Source organism: Rhincodon typus, chromosome 34 (genome assembly GCF_021869965.1).
Source record: "Rhincodon typus isolate 14 chromosome 34, sRhiTyp1.1, whole genome shotgun sequence".
Lineage (NCBI taxonomy): Eukaryota > Metazoa > Chordata > Chondrichthyes > Orectolobiformes > Rhincodontidae > Rhincodon > Rhincodon typus.
Genome location: NC_063365.1, coordinates 512,041 through 527,658, shown reverse-complemented (window position 1 = coordinate 527,658; position 15,618 = coordinate 512,041). Strand labels below are relative to the sequence as shown.

The window sequence follows — 15,618 nt, the reverse complement described above, 5'->3', positions numbered from 1 at the left end:
CAATCATTACTAATTAAAAATGTCTGTTTCCTCCTTAAATTTACCCCTTGTCCCAGCATCCACCATACTCTGTTTCTGTCCATTTGGAGGGTCAGTGTGGACTCAATGGGCTGAATGGCCTGCTTCCTCACTGTGAGGATTCTGTGATTCTATCCATATTAAACATCATCTGCCAAATTCTGGCCTGTTCACCAAACTTATCCACATCCATTTGTAAATTTCTTCATTGCAACTTAATTTTTCACCTATTTGTTATCATCTGCAAATTTGGATGTAGTACATTTTAATACTGCATTAATATAGATTGTAAGTAATAGGGGCCCAAGTGTAAAACTCTGTGGCACCCCGGCAGTTACATCTTGCCAACCAGAAAAAGACACCAACTCCTCTGCTTTCTACTGGTTAGCCAATCCCCAACCAAGGTAATAAATTACTCACAATCCCATGTGATTTTACCTTGTGTATTAACCTTTTGTGTGACACCTTATCAAATACCTTCTGGAAGTCCAGATATACATTGAGAGGACCCCCATTATTGACTTTGTTACAATTTGATAGAGTACTGAAGGCTGCAGGGTTCCCAAATGAAAAATGAGATACTGTTCTTTCACCTTGCACAGAGCCTTATTGGAGTACTGCAGCAGGCCTGTGACACAAACGTTGGTGTGGGAAACACACTTGTGTGTTGAATTGGCAGCCAACAGGAAATCTGAGATTCTTTTTGCATACAGAAAGAACTTAGGTGTTCCGCAAAGTGGTCACGCAGTCTGTGTTTCGTTTCCTCCATGTGGAGGTGACCACATTGTGAGCAGCAAATACAGTAGACTAGATTGAGTGAAGTGCAGGTAAGTTGCAGCTTCACCTGGAAAGTGTGTTTGCAGGCCTTGGATAGTGAGGAGGCAGGAAATAAACAGACAGATATTACACCTGCGATTGCATGGGAAGGTGCTGTGAGGGTATAGGGGGACGTCGGGAGTGAAGTGGTGATGCCCTGGAAGGAACGGTCCTTGCGGAATGCTGACAGGATAATGGAGAAGAATGTGTCTGGTGTTGGCATCCCACTGGAGATGATGGAAATAGTGGAATATAATCCTTTGACTGTGGATGTTGGTGGGTGGAAAGTGAGGACCGGGGATCCCTATCAATATTGTGGGAAGGAGAAGAGGGCAGAAGTGCAGGAAATGGGTTCAACATGGCTGAGAGCTTTGTCAATGTGGTGCTGGGGAATCTTCAGTTGAGGAAAAAGGTGGACATTTTTGAGGCGTCCCTGCAGAAGGTGGCATCATGAAGACAAAGAGAGAGGCGGAGAAACAGGGAGAATGGAGTGGAGTCCTTACAGAAAGCAGGGTGTGAGGATGTATAGTCCAGGTAACTTTGGGAGGCTGTAGGGTTTGTAGTGGATATGGTTTGGTGGTTAGCCTATCCCCAGAAATGGAAACAGAGAAGGACCAAGTGAAGGTGAAAGCAGGTTCGAAATTGGAAGCGAAATTGATTTAAAAAAAATTTCTAATTCCAGACAATAGAGGAAAGCAGCACTGATGATGTCATCGATGTACCAGAGAAAGAGTTATGGAAGGGACCCGAGTGGGATTGGAACAAGGAATGTTCCACGTACAGCAGAAAGAGACAGACATAACTGGGGCCTAGGTGGGGCCCAAGACCATACCTTTGACCTGAAGAAAATGAGAGGAGTTGCAGGAGAAGTTGTTCAAAGTGAGGTCAAACTCGGCCAGGTAGAGGAGGGCGTTGGTGGATGGGACGGTTTTTTTCAGGAAGAAGCAAGGTTCAACACAAGAGATTGCTTTTGAGAAGGTTCCACACAAGAGATTAGTAAGGAAAATTAAAGCTCATGGTATTGGAACTAACATGGTATTGATGTAGATAGAAAACTGGCTGGCAGACAGAAGCAGAGAGTGGGAATAAACGGGTCCGTTTCTGAGTGGCAGGCAGTAACGAATGGGGTGCTGCAGGGTTCAGTGTTGGGACCCCAGCTGTTCACAATATGCATTAATGATTTGGATGAAGGAATTAAATGTCATATCTCCGGATTTGTAGACGATGCTAATCTGGATGATTGTGTGGGCTGTGAGGAGGCTGCGAAGAGGCTGCAGGGTGACTTGGGCAAATACTTGGCAAATGCAATATAATGTTGATAAATGTGAGGTTACCCACTTTGGTTGCAAAAACGCAAAGGTAGATTAATATCTGAAGGGTGGAAGTTTAGGAAAAGGTGAGGTGCAACAAGACCTGGGTGTCATGGTGGAACAGTCGCTGAAGTTTGTCATGTGTGTGCAGGAGGCAGTGAGGAAAGCCAACGGCGTCTACTCCTTCATAGCGAGAGGATGTTTTGCTGCTTTTATACAGGGCCTTAGTGAGGCCGCACCCTGAGTATTGTGAGCAGTTTTGGCCTCCTAGTCTGAGTAAGGAAATTCTTGCTACTGAGGGAGTCCAGCAAAGGTTCACCAGACTGATTCCTGGGATGGCAGGACTGACATATGAGGAAAAATTGGATCAACTGGCCTTGTATTTGCTGGAATTTAGAAGGATGAAGGGAGGATATCATAGAAACATACAAAATCCCGGTGGGACTGGACAAACTATATGCAGGAAGAATTTTCCCTATGTTGGGGAAGTCCAGAACTAGGGGGTCACACCAGTTACCGAACATCCACCAAGCTTTGGGGGAATTATAATTGTGAAACTGTTCACTTATCTTCTTAATTTTCTTGGCCGACTTTCTAATGTGATCAGCCAGATTGGTAATGTTTTCTGATTTGTCGGGAATACAAGTGCAGCACTTTTGTCCTGTAATGGCACAGGTACCCCCCTTTTCGGCCAACACAAAATCCAATGCCATCCTATTCTGCAGTGCCACAGTCCTAACCGCCACTAATTCTACTGTAACTGCAGATAGAGCTTGCTGTGTGTCCCTGAAACCTTCTGCTGTTTCATTTGCTAATTTCTCTAATGCAGAGGCAATATTTATTAACTCCCTGGCTGCTTTTCCAGCTCCGTAAATGGGAAAAGCCATCATCCCAAACCTCTGTGCTTCGGTTATAGCTCTCCTTTGTACATTAGTGCCGGAATTGGTTATGCCGTGAACCCAGGGCTGTTGAGTTAGAGACTCAAATTGTCGGACCTGGGGTACGACATATGCTAGGTAACAACGGCCTGTCCACTGCATCGGGAGCCAAGAGTCGGCCTTTACCCTGCATACCCCATATGTTCCATTCAAGCACCACAGCGGTGTGTGGTTCAGGGTGTTGTTAGATTCGCAGCAGCTGTTGCCCATAAAGGTAGCGTTAGGGTGGTCTGGCTGACATGCACTCGCTGCCTGCTTCAGCCCTCATTACGGTCAGGCTGGGGAGCCTAGATGTTCTGACATATCTAGGTATGTACCAACCATCAAAGGTGAGTTCTTGTGATCTGTCCACACAAGGACAGAGGTAACAAAGATTCCCATATCTTACTGCCTTTGGGCGGGTTTCCTATCCAGCAATCCCCGGTTCTGATGCCTCCCTCCTTTCTTGATTTTTAAAATTTCTCCAGGTGTACATGTCACTATGGCTAAAAGGGATTGACCTTTAAAGGGATGCCCCCCTCCCCTCCATGGCGAGGGATGAGGGTGCATACCCAGCAAGTAGAGACACTACTTCTATCAGCATACTCGTGAGACATATGCGGAAAGGCGTTTCCTGCCTCTCCTCTATGCAGTCCGAAAACACATATCAGTCCAATTGCCACAGTCAGGATTTTACTTCTTCGCATGTTGTGTCTTTTCATTCTTGGCGATGTTTTCTTTCCTTTTGGGAGGACGTTATTCTCCTTTTTCGTCGCTGTGCAACTTGCACCTAGTGGCGTGGATCCAGTCGGGTTTCTCCTTCACTTTAACTGCCGTGCAAGTCGTTAGCAGCACCAGGTAAGGGCCTTTCCACCTGGGGGGAAAAGAGTCTTTATTCATCGATTTCACGTATATCCTATCTCCCGGCTTAAATGGATGCACATTACCTTCCTTTAGCAGTGCTTGGGCTTGTCGGACTCTTTCATGTAACTTACTTGCCTCCTGACACAACGTCTGCGCATACTTCAATGTTCTCTCATCATTCCATATTAAAGCTACCCTTTCTGGGGTCATAGGAGGCCTAGTTCCTGTTGTCATAGGTCGTCCCATTAAAATCCCATGAGGGGTGAGTCCTGTTTTTCTATTCTTCTGATTTCGCACAGTGTACAGTACTAAGGGTAGGGCCTCTGGCCACTTGAGGTCATTTTGCTGGCAGACCTTTGTTAGGGCCGTTTTTATTTCTCTGTTTATTCTTTCCACTATACCTGAGGACTGGGACTGATAGGGGATGTGCAATTTCCATTGAAATCCTAGGGCTTCCTTTAATCGCTGTACCGGTTTGTTGGTGAAATGGGTCCCTCTGTCACTATTTATTCCCACTGGAATACCGAATCTAGGCATGATTTCTTTCATTAATATATTTATCACAGTTCTAGCATCATCCCTCCTCGTTGGATAGGCCTCCACCTATCTGGAGAACATGTCAACTATTACTAACATATACTTAAACATATACTAACATAAACTTAAGCAGGCATGTGCACAAAGTCAATTTGCAAATTTTCAAAAGGCAATCTGGTTGGGGTAAGTGGTCAAACGTAGCGGCTGTCCTTCCTCTAGTATTCTGTTGGCATACCAAGCAAGTTTGTGCTACTTTCTCAATGGTTACTTTTATCCTGGGGGCATACCATTATTGAGCGATAACATGTGGCATCCCTCCTTTGCTCATGTGAGCCTGGCCATGGGCCAGGCAAGCTAGGGGCAAAAATAGACTACGGGGGCACACCACGCGACCGTCCGGATGGCACCATATGGAACCAGATTGATAGCACCATGCCTTGTGCCAGGTGCTCTGATCTTGGCGAGAGGCGTGCCTCTGAGCCTCTTCCAACTGTGGCGCTTCAATACACACAGGGAGCTCCCTACCCCCTGATTCAACCCGTGGGACCTGCAGCAATGGAGACAGTCACTGTCTTCACCGTTTCATCAGCAAATCTATTCCCCTTAGATACTTCAGCCCCTGCAGAGGTATGTGCCTCGCATTTAATAATCGCTACAACCTGTGGCAGCTGTATGGCTTCTAAAAGATTCAGTACCAGGGTGGCGTGCTTAATCGGTTTCCCCGATGAGGTGATTAATCCCCTGTTCTTCCACAGTTGCCCAAAGTCATGCACCGCCCTGAAGGCATAGCGTGAGTCAGTATAAATGTTTACTGTTTTGTCCTTAGCTAGAATGCAGGCTCAGGTGACTGCGAACAGTTCGGCAGCTTGTGCCAAGTTTCCTTTGGACAGGGCGTATGTCTCCATTACTTTGTGTGGGGTAACTATGGCATACCCAGCTAACAGCAAGTTGTCTTTTGGGCAGTACGAGGAACCGTCTGTAAACAGGATTAAATCAGGGTTTGTAATGGGCATGCTAAGCAAATCTGGCCGCGGCGTAGTGGTAGCATTGACACTAAGTAGGCAATCATGTCGGTGCCTTCTGGAGTTGGCAAAGGAATAAAGGTGTCAAGGCTGATGGCAGGGGACCACTCGTATTTATAGTTGGAGCGAGAGAGAAGAATCACCTCCATAGCCAGTTCGTCAGGCAGTTGTAAAATGCTGAGTGGCAGCAGAGTTCAGTAACAGCAGAACTGTACACGGATGATCCAACACAATGGGGATAGACTTTTCCACCATTACAGCAGTAGCAGCTACCGCCCGTAGACAGGTTGGTATGCCCATCACAACCGCGGGGAGGGTTGTGGAATAATAAGCCACTGGATGCCTCCCTCCCCCATGTTCCTGACACAGGATACCCGTGGCAAATCCTTGCGATTCCTTCACGTATAGTTGGAATTAAAATTCTTTCTCTCAGACATCAGTTTCTCCCATGGCTGCCCTTTCTGTCTTGGCCTAAATTCCCATCTACCCTTGCGATGTAAAATTTTTCTTCCACAGGTTCAGAGGGATATGGACCAATTGCAGGCAATTGGAACTAGCTGAGTGGGCACCATGGTCAGCATGGACCAGTTTAGGCCATAGAGCCTGTTTCAATGTTATTTTACTCTATGACTCTATCACTACATGATCAGCCATGATCATATTGAATGGTGGTGCAGGCTGTAAAGGCCAAATAGTCTTCTGCTGCACCTATTTTCTATGTTTCTACGTAAGCAGACAGCTCGAAGATCATGAATGTTGCATTTGCATAGTGAAGAGAAGGTAGCTGGTGCATGTGAACCAGAAATAGATGACAGAAAAATCAAGTCAAGGTAGGAAGAGAAAAGTTCTGTGGGGCAGGAACGAGCATCTCTGCTGCCACTTCCTTTAAAACTTTAAGATTCAATCCTCCAGTTTGCTCAGTACATTTTCACTGGTGGTTATGATTGTTCTAAGTTCCTACCTTTGTTTAACCTCTTCATTACCTGTTACTACTGGCATGGTAGTTGTGTCCTCCACCGTAAAAACTGAAGCAAAATATTAACTTAGTGACCGTGCCATTTCTGTGCTCCCCACTATTAACTGTCCAGTCCCATCCTCAAGGGATCAATGTTCAGTCTAGCTACTGTCTTCCTTTTTGTATATTTATTGGTAGCTTTTGCTATCTGTCTTTTATATTTTGCACTGGTTTTCATCTACAATTTACACTTGCTCTTTTTCTGACTTTTTAAATAACCTTTATTGATCTTTAAAAGCTTCCAATCTTCCAGCCTGCTATTCACCTTTGGAGTTTTGGTCTTGAATTCATCTTTAACTTCCTTGCTTAGCCATCTTACAGTCTTTCTTACTTTCTGGATTATGTTTTATCTAGGAGCAATTGAATATTTTCTTAAACGTCTATTGCTGCTCGTCTGCTTTTCTACATTCCAGTCTTCCCACCCAGACCACTAAGGCCAAATCTGGCATGTAATTCATAGAATCATAATATTTTACAGTACAGAAGGACGCCATTCAACCCATCGTGTCTGTGCCAGATCACAGAAGAGCTACCCAGCTAGTTCCATTCTGTAATCCTCTCTCTGCAACCTGCTAAATTGATCACTTTCAAATATATATCTAGCTCTGTTTTGAAACCTCATATTGGATCCACCTCTATCACTCTCCCAGTGCATTCCAAAAACTAAGAACTTTCTGAGTAAAGAAGTTCCTCCTCATCTAATTCCTAGCCCTGTTGCTGAAAATCTTTATATTATAGCCCTCATTACTGGCATACCAACTAGTCAACACAGATTTTTTGTTCAACCCTGTCAAAATTGTTCATAATTTTGAACACCTCAATAAGATCACCTCTTAATCTTCTCTGATCCAAGGAGAATAAACCCAATTTCTCTAATCTTTCCTTGTATCTAACATCCCTCATTCTTGGTATCATTCTCATAAGTCTCCTTTGCACTCTGTCAAGGGTTTTAACATCCTTAAATAAGGTGCCCAGAACTGAACACAATATTTGAAATATGGTCATAAAATCACAGAGTCATACAGCTTGGAAATAAATCCTTCAGTCTGACTCATTCCTGCTGATCAAGTTTCTCAAACCAAATGAGTCCCACTTGCCTGCATTTGGTCCATAAAAGCTCTAAGCCCTCATGTACCTGTCCAAATGACTTTTAAATGTCGTAAAGGTACCTGCATCTACCAGCATCTCTGGCAGTTCATTCCACATACAAACCACCCTCTGTGTGGAAAATGTCCCTCAGATCCCTTTTAAATCTTTCTCCTCTCAAATTAAAAGTATACTCCAAAATTTTGAACACCCCAACCCAGGGAAAAGGCCTTTGCTATTCACCTTATCTATGCCATGAGAATAAGGGAAGTGAACATGTGGCTAAAAGAGTGGTGTGGGAAAGAGGGCTTCCTTTTCATGGGACACTGGCATCAGTATTGAAACAGGAGGGATCTGTACCGTTGGGACGGTCTCCTCCTGAATCGAGCTGGGACCAATGTTCTAGCAAAAAGGGTAAATAGGCTGGTCAACAGGACTTTAAAATAGAAAGCTGGGGGGTGGGGGTGGAGAGAAGGGAATGGTGAAACTTGCCCTGGTGGGAAACAAATCAGCAGGTTAACATCTGTAGTGATGGATTCAACTAAGTGGAAAAATACAAAAGAAATGACAGGGAAGGAGAATTCAGGAGAGGTTATTAAAATCTCCAGCACAGACACAAATAGGACAGAGTGTTTGGAAAAGGCTAGCAATCAAACACTGGAAAAACAAATGAAAATGAGAAGAGGGAGGGTTAATACAGGACTGAAGGTGTTATATCTGAATGCACACAGTATAAGGAATAAGGTAAATGAGCTTGTGGTGCAGGTCGAAACTGGCAGGTATGACGTGGTAGGCATCATGGAGACGTGGTTGCAAGAGGATCAGGATTGGGAACTGAATATCCAAGGATATACATCCTATCGAAAAGATAGACGGTAGGCCGAGGGGGTGGGGTTGCCTTATTAGTGAGAAATGAAATTAAATCAATAGGAAGAGACTAAGTAGGATCAGATGGTGTAGAATCAGTGTGGGTAGAATTGATGAACCGTAAAGGTAAAAAAACCATACTTGGGGTTGTGTACAAGCCTCCAAACAGTAGTCAGGAGCTGGGGCGCAAGATACACCAGGAGACAGAAAACGTGTGTAAGAAAGGCAAAGTCACAGTGATCATAGGGTATTTCAATATGCAGGTGGACTGGGAAAATCATGTTGGTAGTGGAGTGCAAGAAAAGGAGTTTGTGGAATGTCTACAAGATGGCTTTTTGGAGCTGCTTGTGGTGGAGCCCACAAGGGAACAGGCAATGAGGCAGACTTGTAAAGGAACCCTTAGGAGGCAGTGACCATAAGATGATAGAATTTACCCTGCAATTTGAAAGGGAGAAGATAGATCAGAGGTAACGGTATTACAGCTGAATAATGGAAACTACAGAGGCACGGGGAAGGAGCTGTGCAGAATTGACTGGAAGAGGAGCCTAGCAGGAAAGACAGTGGAACAGCAATGGCAGGAATTTCTGCCAGTAATTCAGGAGACAGCAAAAATTCATCCCTAGGAGAAAGAAGCATGGTACAAGGAGGATGAGGCAACCATGGCTGACTAAGGAAGTCAGGGATAGCGTAAAAGCAAAACAGAAAGCATATAATGTGGCGAAGGGCAGTGGGAAACCAGAGGGCTGGGAAGCTTACAAAGACCAACAGAGGGCAACAAAAAAAAAAGGAGGGAGAAGATTAAATAGGAGGGTAAACTAGCCAGTAATATAAATGAAGAATGTAAGAGTTTCTTTAGGTATATAAAGGGCAAAAGAGAGGAAAATGTGGACATTGGACCACTGGAAAATGACAGTGGAGAGATACTAGTGGGGAACAAGGAAGTGGCTGAGGAACTGAATAATTACTTTGCATCAGTCTTCACGGTGGAAGACACGAGTAATATCCCAAAAATTCAAGAGAGTCAGGTGGCAGAGCTGAGTATGGTGGCCATCACTGATGAAAAGGTACTAGTAAAACTGATTAGCCTGAAGGTGGACAAATCACCTGGATCAAATGGACTACACCCCAGAGTTCTAAAGGAGATAGCTGAAGAGATAGTGGAAGCATTAGTGGTGATCCTTCAGGAATCACTAAAGTCAGGGAGGGTGCCAAGGGACTGGAAAATTGCTAACATGACACCCCTGTTTAAAAAGGAGTAAGGCAAAAGACGGAAAATTACAGGCTGATTAGCCTAATCTCAGTCGTGGGTAAGATTTTGGAGTCCATTGTAAAGGATGAGATTGCTGAACATTTGGAAGTGTATAGTAAAACAGGGCAAAATCAGCATGGTTTCATCAAGGGGAGATTATACCTGACAAATCTGCTGGAATTCTTTGAGTAAGTAACGAGCAGACTAGACTAAGGAGAGCCAATTGATGTTATCTACCTGGACTTCAAAAAGGCCTTTGATAAGGTGCCATACAGGAGGCTGCTGAGTAAGATAAGGGCCCATGGTGTTAGAGGCAAGGTGCTAGCATGGATAGAAGATTGGCTGTCTGGCAGAGAGTAGGGATAAAGGGGCCTTTCTCAGGATGGCAGCCGGTGACAAGTGGTATTCCGCAAGGGTCAGTGCTGGGACCACAACTTTTCACTTTGTACATTAATGATCTAGATGAAGGATCTGAGGCATTCTGGCTGAGTTTGCAGATGATACAAAGATAGGCAGAGGGACAGGTAGTATTGAGGAGGTGACGAAGCTGCAGAAGGATTTGGACAGGTTAGGAGAATGGGCAAAGAAGTGGCAGATGGAGTACAACGTGGGTCATGCACTTTGGTAAGAAGAATAAAAGCATGGACTATTTTCTAAATGGGGAGAAAATTCAGAAATCTGAAGTGCAAAGAGACTTGGGAGTTCTAGTCCAGGATTCTCTCAAGGTAAACTTACAGGTTGAGTCAGTGGTCAGGAAGGCAAATGCAATGTTGCCATTTATTTTGAGAGGACTTGAGTATAAAAACAGGGATGTACTACTGAGGCTTTATAAGGCTCTGGTCAGGCCACATTTGGAGTATTGCGTGCAATTTTGGGCCCCATATCTCAGGAAGGATGTACTGGCCCTGGAGCGGGCCACTTTCTTACTTTCTTAACTTTCTTACAAGTGCACTGTTTCCTGGTTTATATTGTGCCCACTGAGGATTTACTGTTTGGAGACCTATGGCTCCATCCTGTCAGGGACTCGTTTCCCTTGCCGTTTCTTATTTCAACCCAGAATGATTCTACATCTTGATCTCTAGTGCTGATATCATTTCTCAGTCTCGCACTGATTATTCCTTCACTAACAAAGCCACACCACCTCCTTTTCCTTCCTGCGTATCCTTAAGAAATACTGAATACCCACTGAATATTCAATTTCCTGCAACCACATTTTAGTAATTGCTGCTACATTTTATCAGATTTTCTCTATTTGCACCCGCAGCTCATTAATTTAATTCCATTCACCATCTGTAAATTCAGGGGAACAAGGATCCTTTTTGCTGATGGCTGTGCCAAATGTCCTGTCAATCTCTTCATAAATAGCTGATGGATTCCCATTATCACAGGCAGTTTACATTTCTTTGTTACTTTTACCTTTGGCTACTTATTAAGAAATCTCACAGACAGTCAAGTATGAAACAATGATTGGAACTTTATTGCATGTAGCAACTAAAATATGATCCCTCAAGTAAGCAAGTTAAGACTCACAATCTAACTTGGCTATTACCTGATTAACGGTGGAACTTGGCCATGATCCCACTAACAGCGACCTGTCACTAGAAGTGTCCAAGGTTTGATCCTTATGCAATGTTGTTCTCCAGAGTTTTGCTAAATGGTGTTCTGGTGTTTCATTCTTATACAAATTTTCATCCTTGTTGTTACTGATGATTCTTTAAGTTCTTTCATTTAAATTGCTGCAAGTCTGCAGCTTGTCATCTTATTAGAAATAACTTCGTTGTTCCTTCTTACATTTGGCTTTAACTGTCTGTTTGAAGGCACAGCTTTCCTGTGATTAACTTCTTAAGTTCTTCTGAAGAGCAGTCCCTGTCCTTTGGCAATAAAGCATCCAGTTTATCAAATGAGTGTTCAGCAGTTTTGTTCATGTAGCCTCCACTTATCTTGCTGGTCATAGCAAATTACTTTCAATTCCTGTATAATTTAGTCCTTGTCTTTTAATAGTTTATTCCAGGCAGAGTTATTACTAATTCTTTCAAGTATATATTCATTCAATCCATGAACAGTTATTAAAATTCTGAAGTCTAAAATATCACATTTTCCAGTCTGTTGATCCAATGTTTGTGCAATATATTTCTTCCTTTTCTATGGTTTTTTTTTGTCTACTTTAAGTCTTTCAGTCGTTTAGTGTTGGCTTAAAGTTGTGAATCATGTAGGCAAATGTCATCTCAGTTAAATAAATCTCAAATCAGTCCTTGTGGCTAGTTCTGTATTTATCAAATGATACTTCTGCTTTTTTGGAGATAATCAATTGGGTTTGATATCCTCCAAGTGTCATAGATGCAAATATTAGCACTAGCCGGTAAACCATTAATGAGTAGCCATTGTTCATGTGGCTGAGCTGGTATTTGGCATAATTTCTTGTAAAAGAGATGTTGTGTTTGGATGTGAGAAAATTTTCCCTCTGCTGCTGACAAGGCTGTGTGTTGTGGCTGTTTGGGTGAGAAGAATGTTGCCTGATTGTGACATCTTTTTATTATGTTTTGATTGCATTGGTGTGAACATTGCTGCCAATATGACACATGTGGTGATGTCTTTCCTGGATGTGTTGGTGATGTAAAGTTCATTCAAGGTACAAAGTTCATAAAATATTGTTAGTTACCATTAATTTGGCTCAGCCAATGGCAAGAGACATATGTTGACAATGAATCACTATTATCAGCACGAGTGTCAAAATCACCCAGTCTAGATAGCCACTAGTTATTTGGAATGTTTGTCATAATGTCACTCAGGGAGACATAGACATGTGTCCTGTATGAGATACTGGAAGACAGATCTGTTTTAAAGGTGCATCTGACTAGTGCCTTCACTAGAGGATATCCAGAAGGAGATGAGGCAGCCTGAGATTGGAAATGAAAACTCAGTTGACTACGTCATTGTAAATCATGATCACAACTATCATCAGCGCACATTTCATGTGAGTAAAAGGCAAAATTAGCTTGGTATTATTTCTGTTTTATCTTTCACTGCCACAGCTAACTGTAATTAGCCTCTACATTAATCTACTCTGGATTATTAGTCCAAAAACATAACCGTTACTGTACTATAGCTAGGATTATTAGTCAACTAACATAACAGTTACACTCCCCGCTGATTTGTCTACTGGCATAACTGTAAAACTAATGCAACCAGATTATTTGCATATTATCGTAACAAGTAGCCAAATATAGCCTGAATTCTTATTCCAGTAAGATATCTATATGATAACTTCAACTGAATCCATTAACATAACCACCGCACTGCTACACCCTAATTCCACTAAAGTCTTTCTCATGGACTGCAGTGGTTAAAGAAGGCAGCACACCACTACCTTCTCAATGGAGACTGGGGATGGGCAATAAGTGCTTGCCAGCCAGTGATGCCCACATTCCATGAGTGAATAGAAAAATGTCTTGTGCATTCAGATATAAAGCCTTTTAAATTTGTTTTACCCTCTCATTGTCCTATTCTTGTACAAGTCCTTGGTATATGATATTCACACACAGTTCCTTTTCTGGTAACGAACAGATTCATCCCTAACCTGCAATCCCACATTTTCCTTTAAATTTGTTTTTCTAATTTTCCATGCAACTGAATCACCCCACCACCCCCACTGTTTAGTTTAAAACCCAATCCACAGCCCTAGTTATGTGATTTGTCAGAACTCTGGTCCTAGCATGATTCTGACCCGTCAGAACACTCCCTTCTTCCCCTGTCCTGGTTCCAGTGTCCCAAGAATTCAAACCCATTTCTCCTACACCAATATCTGAACTACACATTCACCTCTCTAATCTTGTTGATCCTGTACCAATTACCTCATAGCTTGAGTAATTATCTGGAAATTATTACCGTTTTGGTTCTGCTTTTTAGCTCCTGCTGCTTCCATCAGCAGAATCACTTTCCACATTCTATATATATTGTTGGCACCTGTGTGGACCATGACAACTGGATCTTTCTCCTCCCACTTGGCATCTGTACAGCCCAGATAAGATATCCTGAATTCAGGCAGTACAGCCTTAGGAGGTCTCAAACCAGGCCATAGAGAACAGTATCTACTCCTCTGATTAAACTATCCCTGATTACAACTACAATTCTCTTTTCTCCCCCTGTTACACAGTGCTTTGGTCAGTTTGCTCATCCTCCCGACAATCCCCACTCTCACCCACACAGAGAGCAAGAATCTCAAACCTGTTAAATAAGCTCAAAGGCTGAGGGTCCTGCAGCACTACCTCCTGGATCCTGCTATCTGCCTTGCCCATAGTCACGCCCTCCTGTCCCTGACCACTGACTGAATTCTGGGTAGTTCATCTAAGGGGTGTGACTGCCTCCTGAAACACAGCATCCAGGTAATTCTCGCCTCTCTGACACATCGCAGTGTTCAAAGCTCAGACTCCAGCTCATTAACTCTGAGCCGGAGTGTCTCAAGCAACCAACACTTGCTACAGGTGTGGTCACTATGAACCCTCAACAGAGTTCACTAGCTCCCACATCATGCAGGTGTGACACATTATCTGGCCCTGTATCTTTATTTATTTAGTTACCATTTTTAAAAATAATTCTGACTGGTCTTTTAGTTTTTAATTTGTAAAAATATTTCTCCTATTTACATTTAATCTGAAAGTAGCATGGACACATTAGGTGGCTCAGTGGTTAGCACTGCTGCCTCTCAGTACCAGGGACCCTGGTTCGATTTCAACCATGGGTGATTGTCTGTGTGGAGATTTCACATTCTCCCTGTGTCTGCGTGGGTTTCCTAACACACTCAAAAGATGTCCAGGTTAGGTGGATTGGCCATGCTAAATTGTCCATAGTATCCAGAGATGTGTAGGATAGGTGGATTAGCCATGGAAAAATGCATGGTTAGAGGGATAGGGTAGGAAGTCTGTATGGGATGCTCTTCGGAGGGGTGGAGTGGACTCGATGGGCCAGATGGCCTGCTTCCACACTGTAGAGATTCTATGATTGTGCAACATTGGCAGCTTTTAGCAAATAATTACCTTTATAGTTTTCCTGTGCTGTATCACTTTGTTTTGTGCTGGACCCCAATTCTGGGCTTCAATTTATTCACTTTAAAAAAACCTTAACAAACTATAAACCAAAAATAGCAAAATAGCATCTTTTCCCTGGTGCACCAAATTCCCATGCTGCTTCAAAATCCTAGAAATATACTCACTTGGGCTGTGCTTCAGTCCGAATGTGATCTGCTAGGTGCAGTAATAATACCATTGTTAAGAGTCACCTTATTGATTGCCTATTGGAAATGTAAATACATTGCACCTTCTGGTTCCCCATTATCCTGTAATTCCCTCAAAGAATTCTAGTAAATCTGTCACGCATGATTTTCCTTTCATTAAGCCATGCTGGCTCTGCTTGATATTGCGCATAACTAAATGTTCTACTATTGCAAATGATAGATGCTAACATTGGGATGCGATGGCCTAGTGGTATTATCGCTGGACTGTTAATCCAGAGACCCAGACAATCTTCTGGACACCTGGGTTCGAATCCTGCTACAGCAGATGGTGCAATTTGAATTCAATAAATATCTGGAATTAAGAATCTAGTGATGACCATGAATCTGTTGTCAATTGCCAGGAAAAACCCATCTGGTTCACTAATGTCCTTTAGGGAAGGAGATGACCATTCTGACCTACCTGCGACTCTAGACCCACAGCAATATGGTTGACTCTTAACTCCCCTCTGGGCAATAAATGCTAGCCTTGCCAGTGACACCCTCATCCTGTGAATGAATAAAGAATTTTCAATGACCAACCTCCGGATCCAACGCATCATCCTCCGACACTTCCGCCATCTGCAATCCGACCCCACCACCAAAGACATCTTTCCCTCCCCACCCTTATCTGCTTTCCGGAGGGACAAC

The 15,618-nt window shown here is 43.2% G+C and overlaps 1 protein-coding gene across 1 annotated transcript in view; it reads right to left on the bottom strand.

Moving 5' to 3' along the window:
* Positions 1 to 3,817: 3,817 nt before the first annotated feature.
* Positions 3,818 to 15,618, bottom strand: part of LOC125486843 (immunoglobulin superfamily member 1-like) — a 171,657-nt gene continuing 159,856 nt past the window's right edge. The window contains exon 14 of the mRNA XM_048616167.1: positions 3,818 to 3,935. Within this exon, the coding sequence (XP_048472124.1) occupies positions 3,818 to 3,935 (118 nt within the window). The remainder of the gene's footprint in view (positions 3,936 to 15,618) is intronic.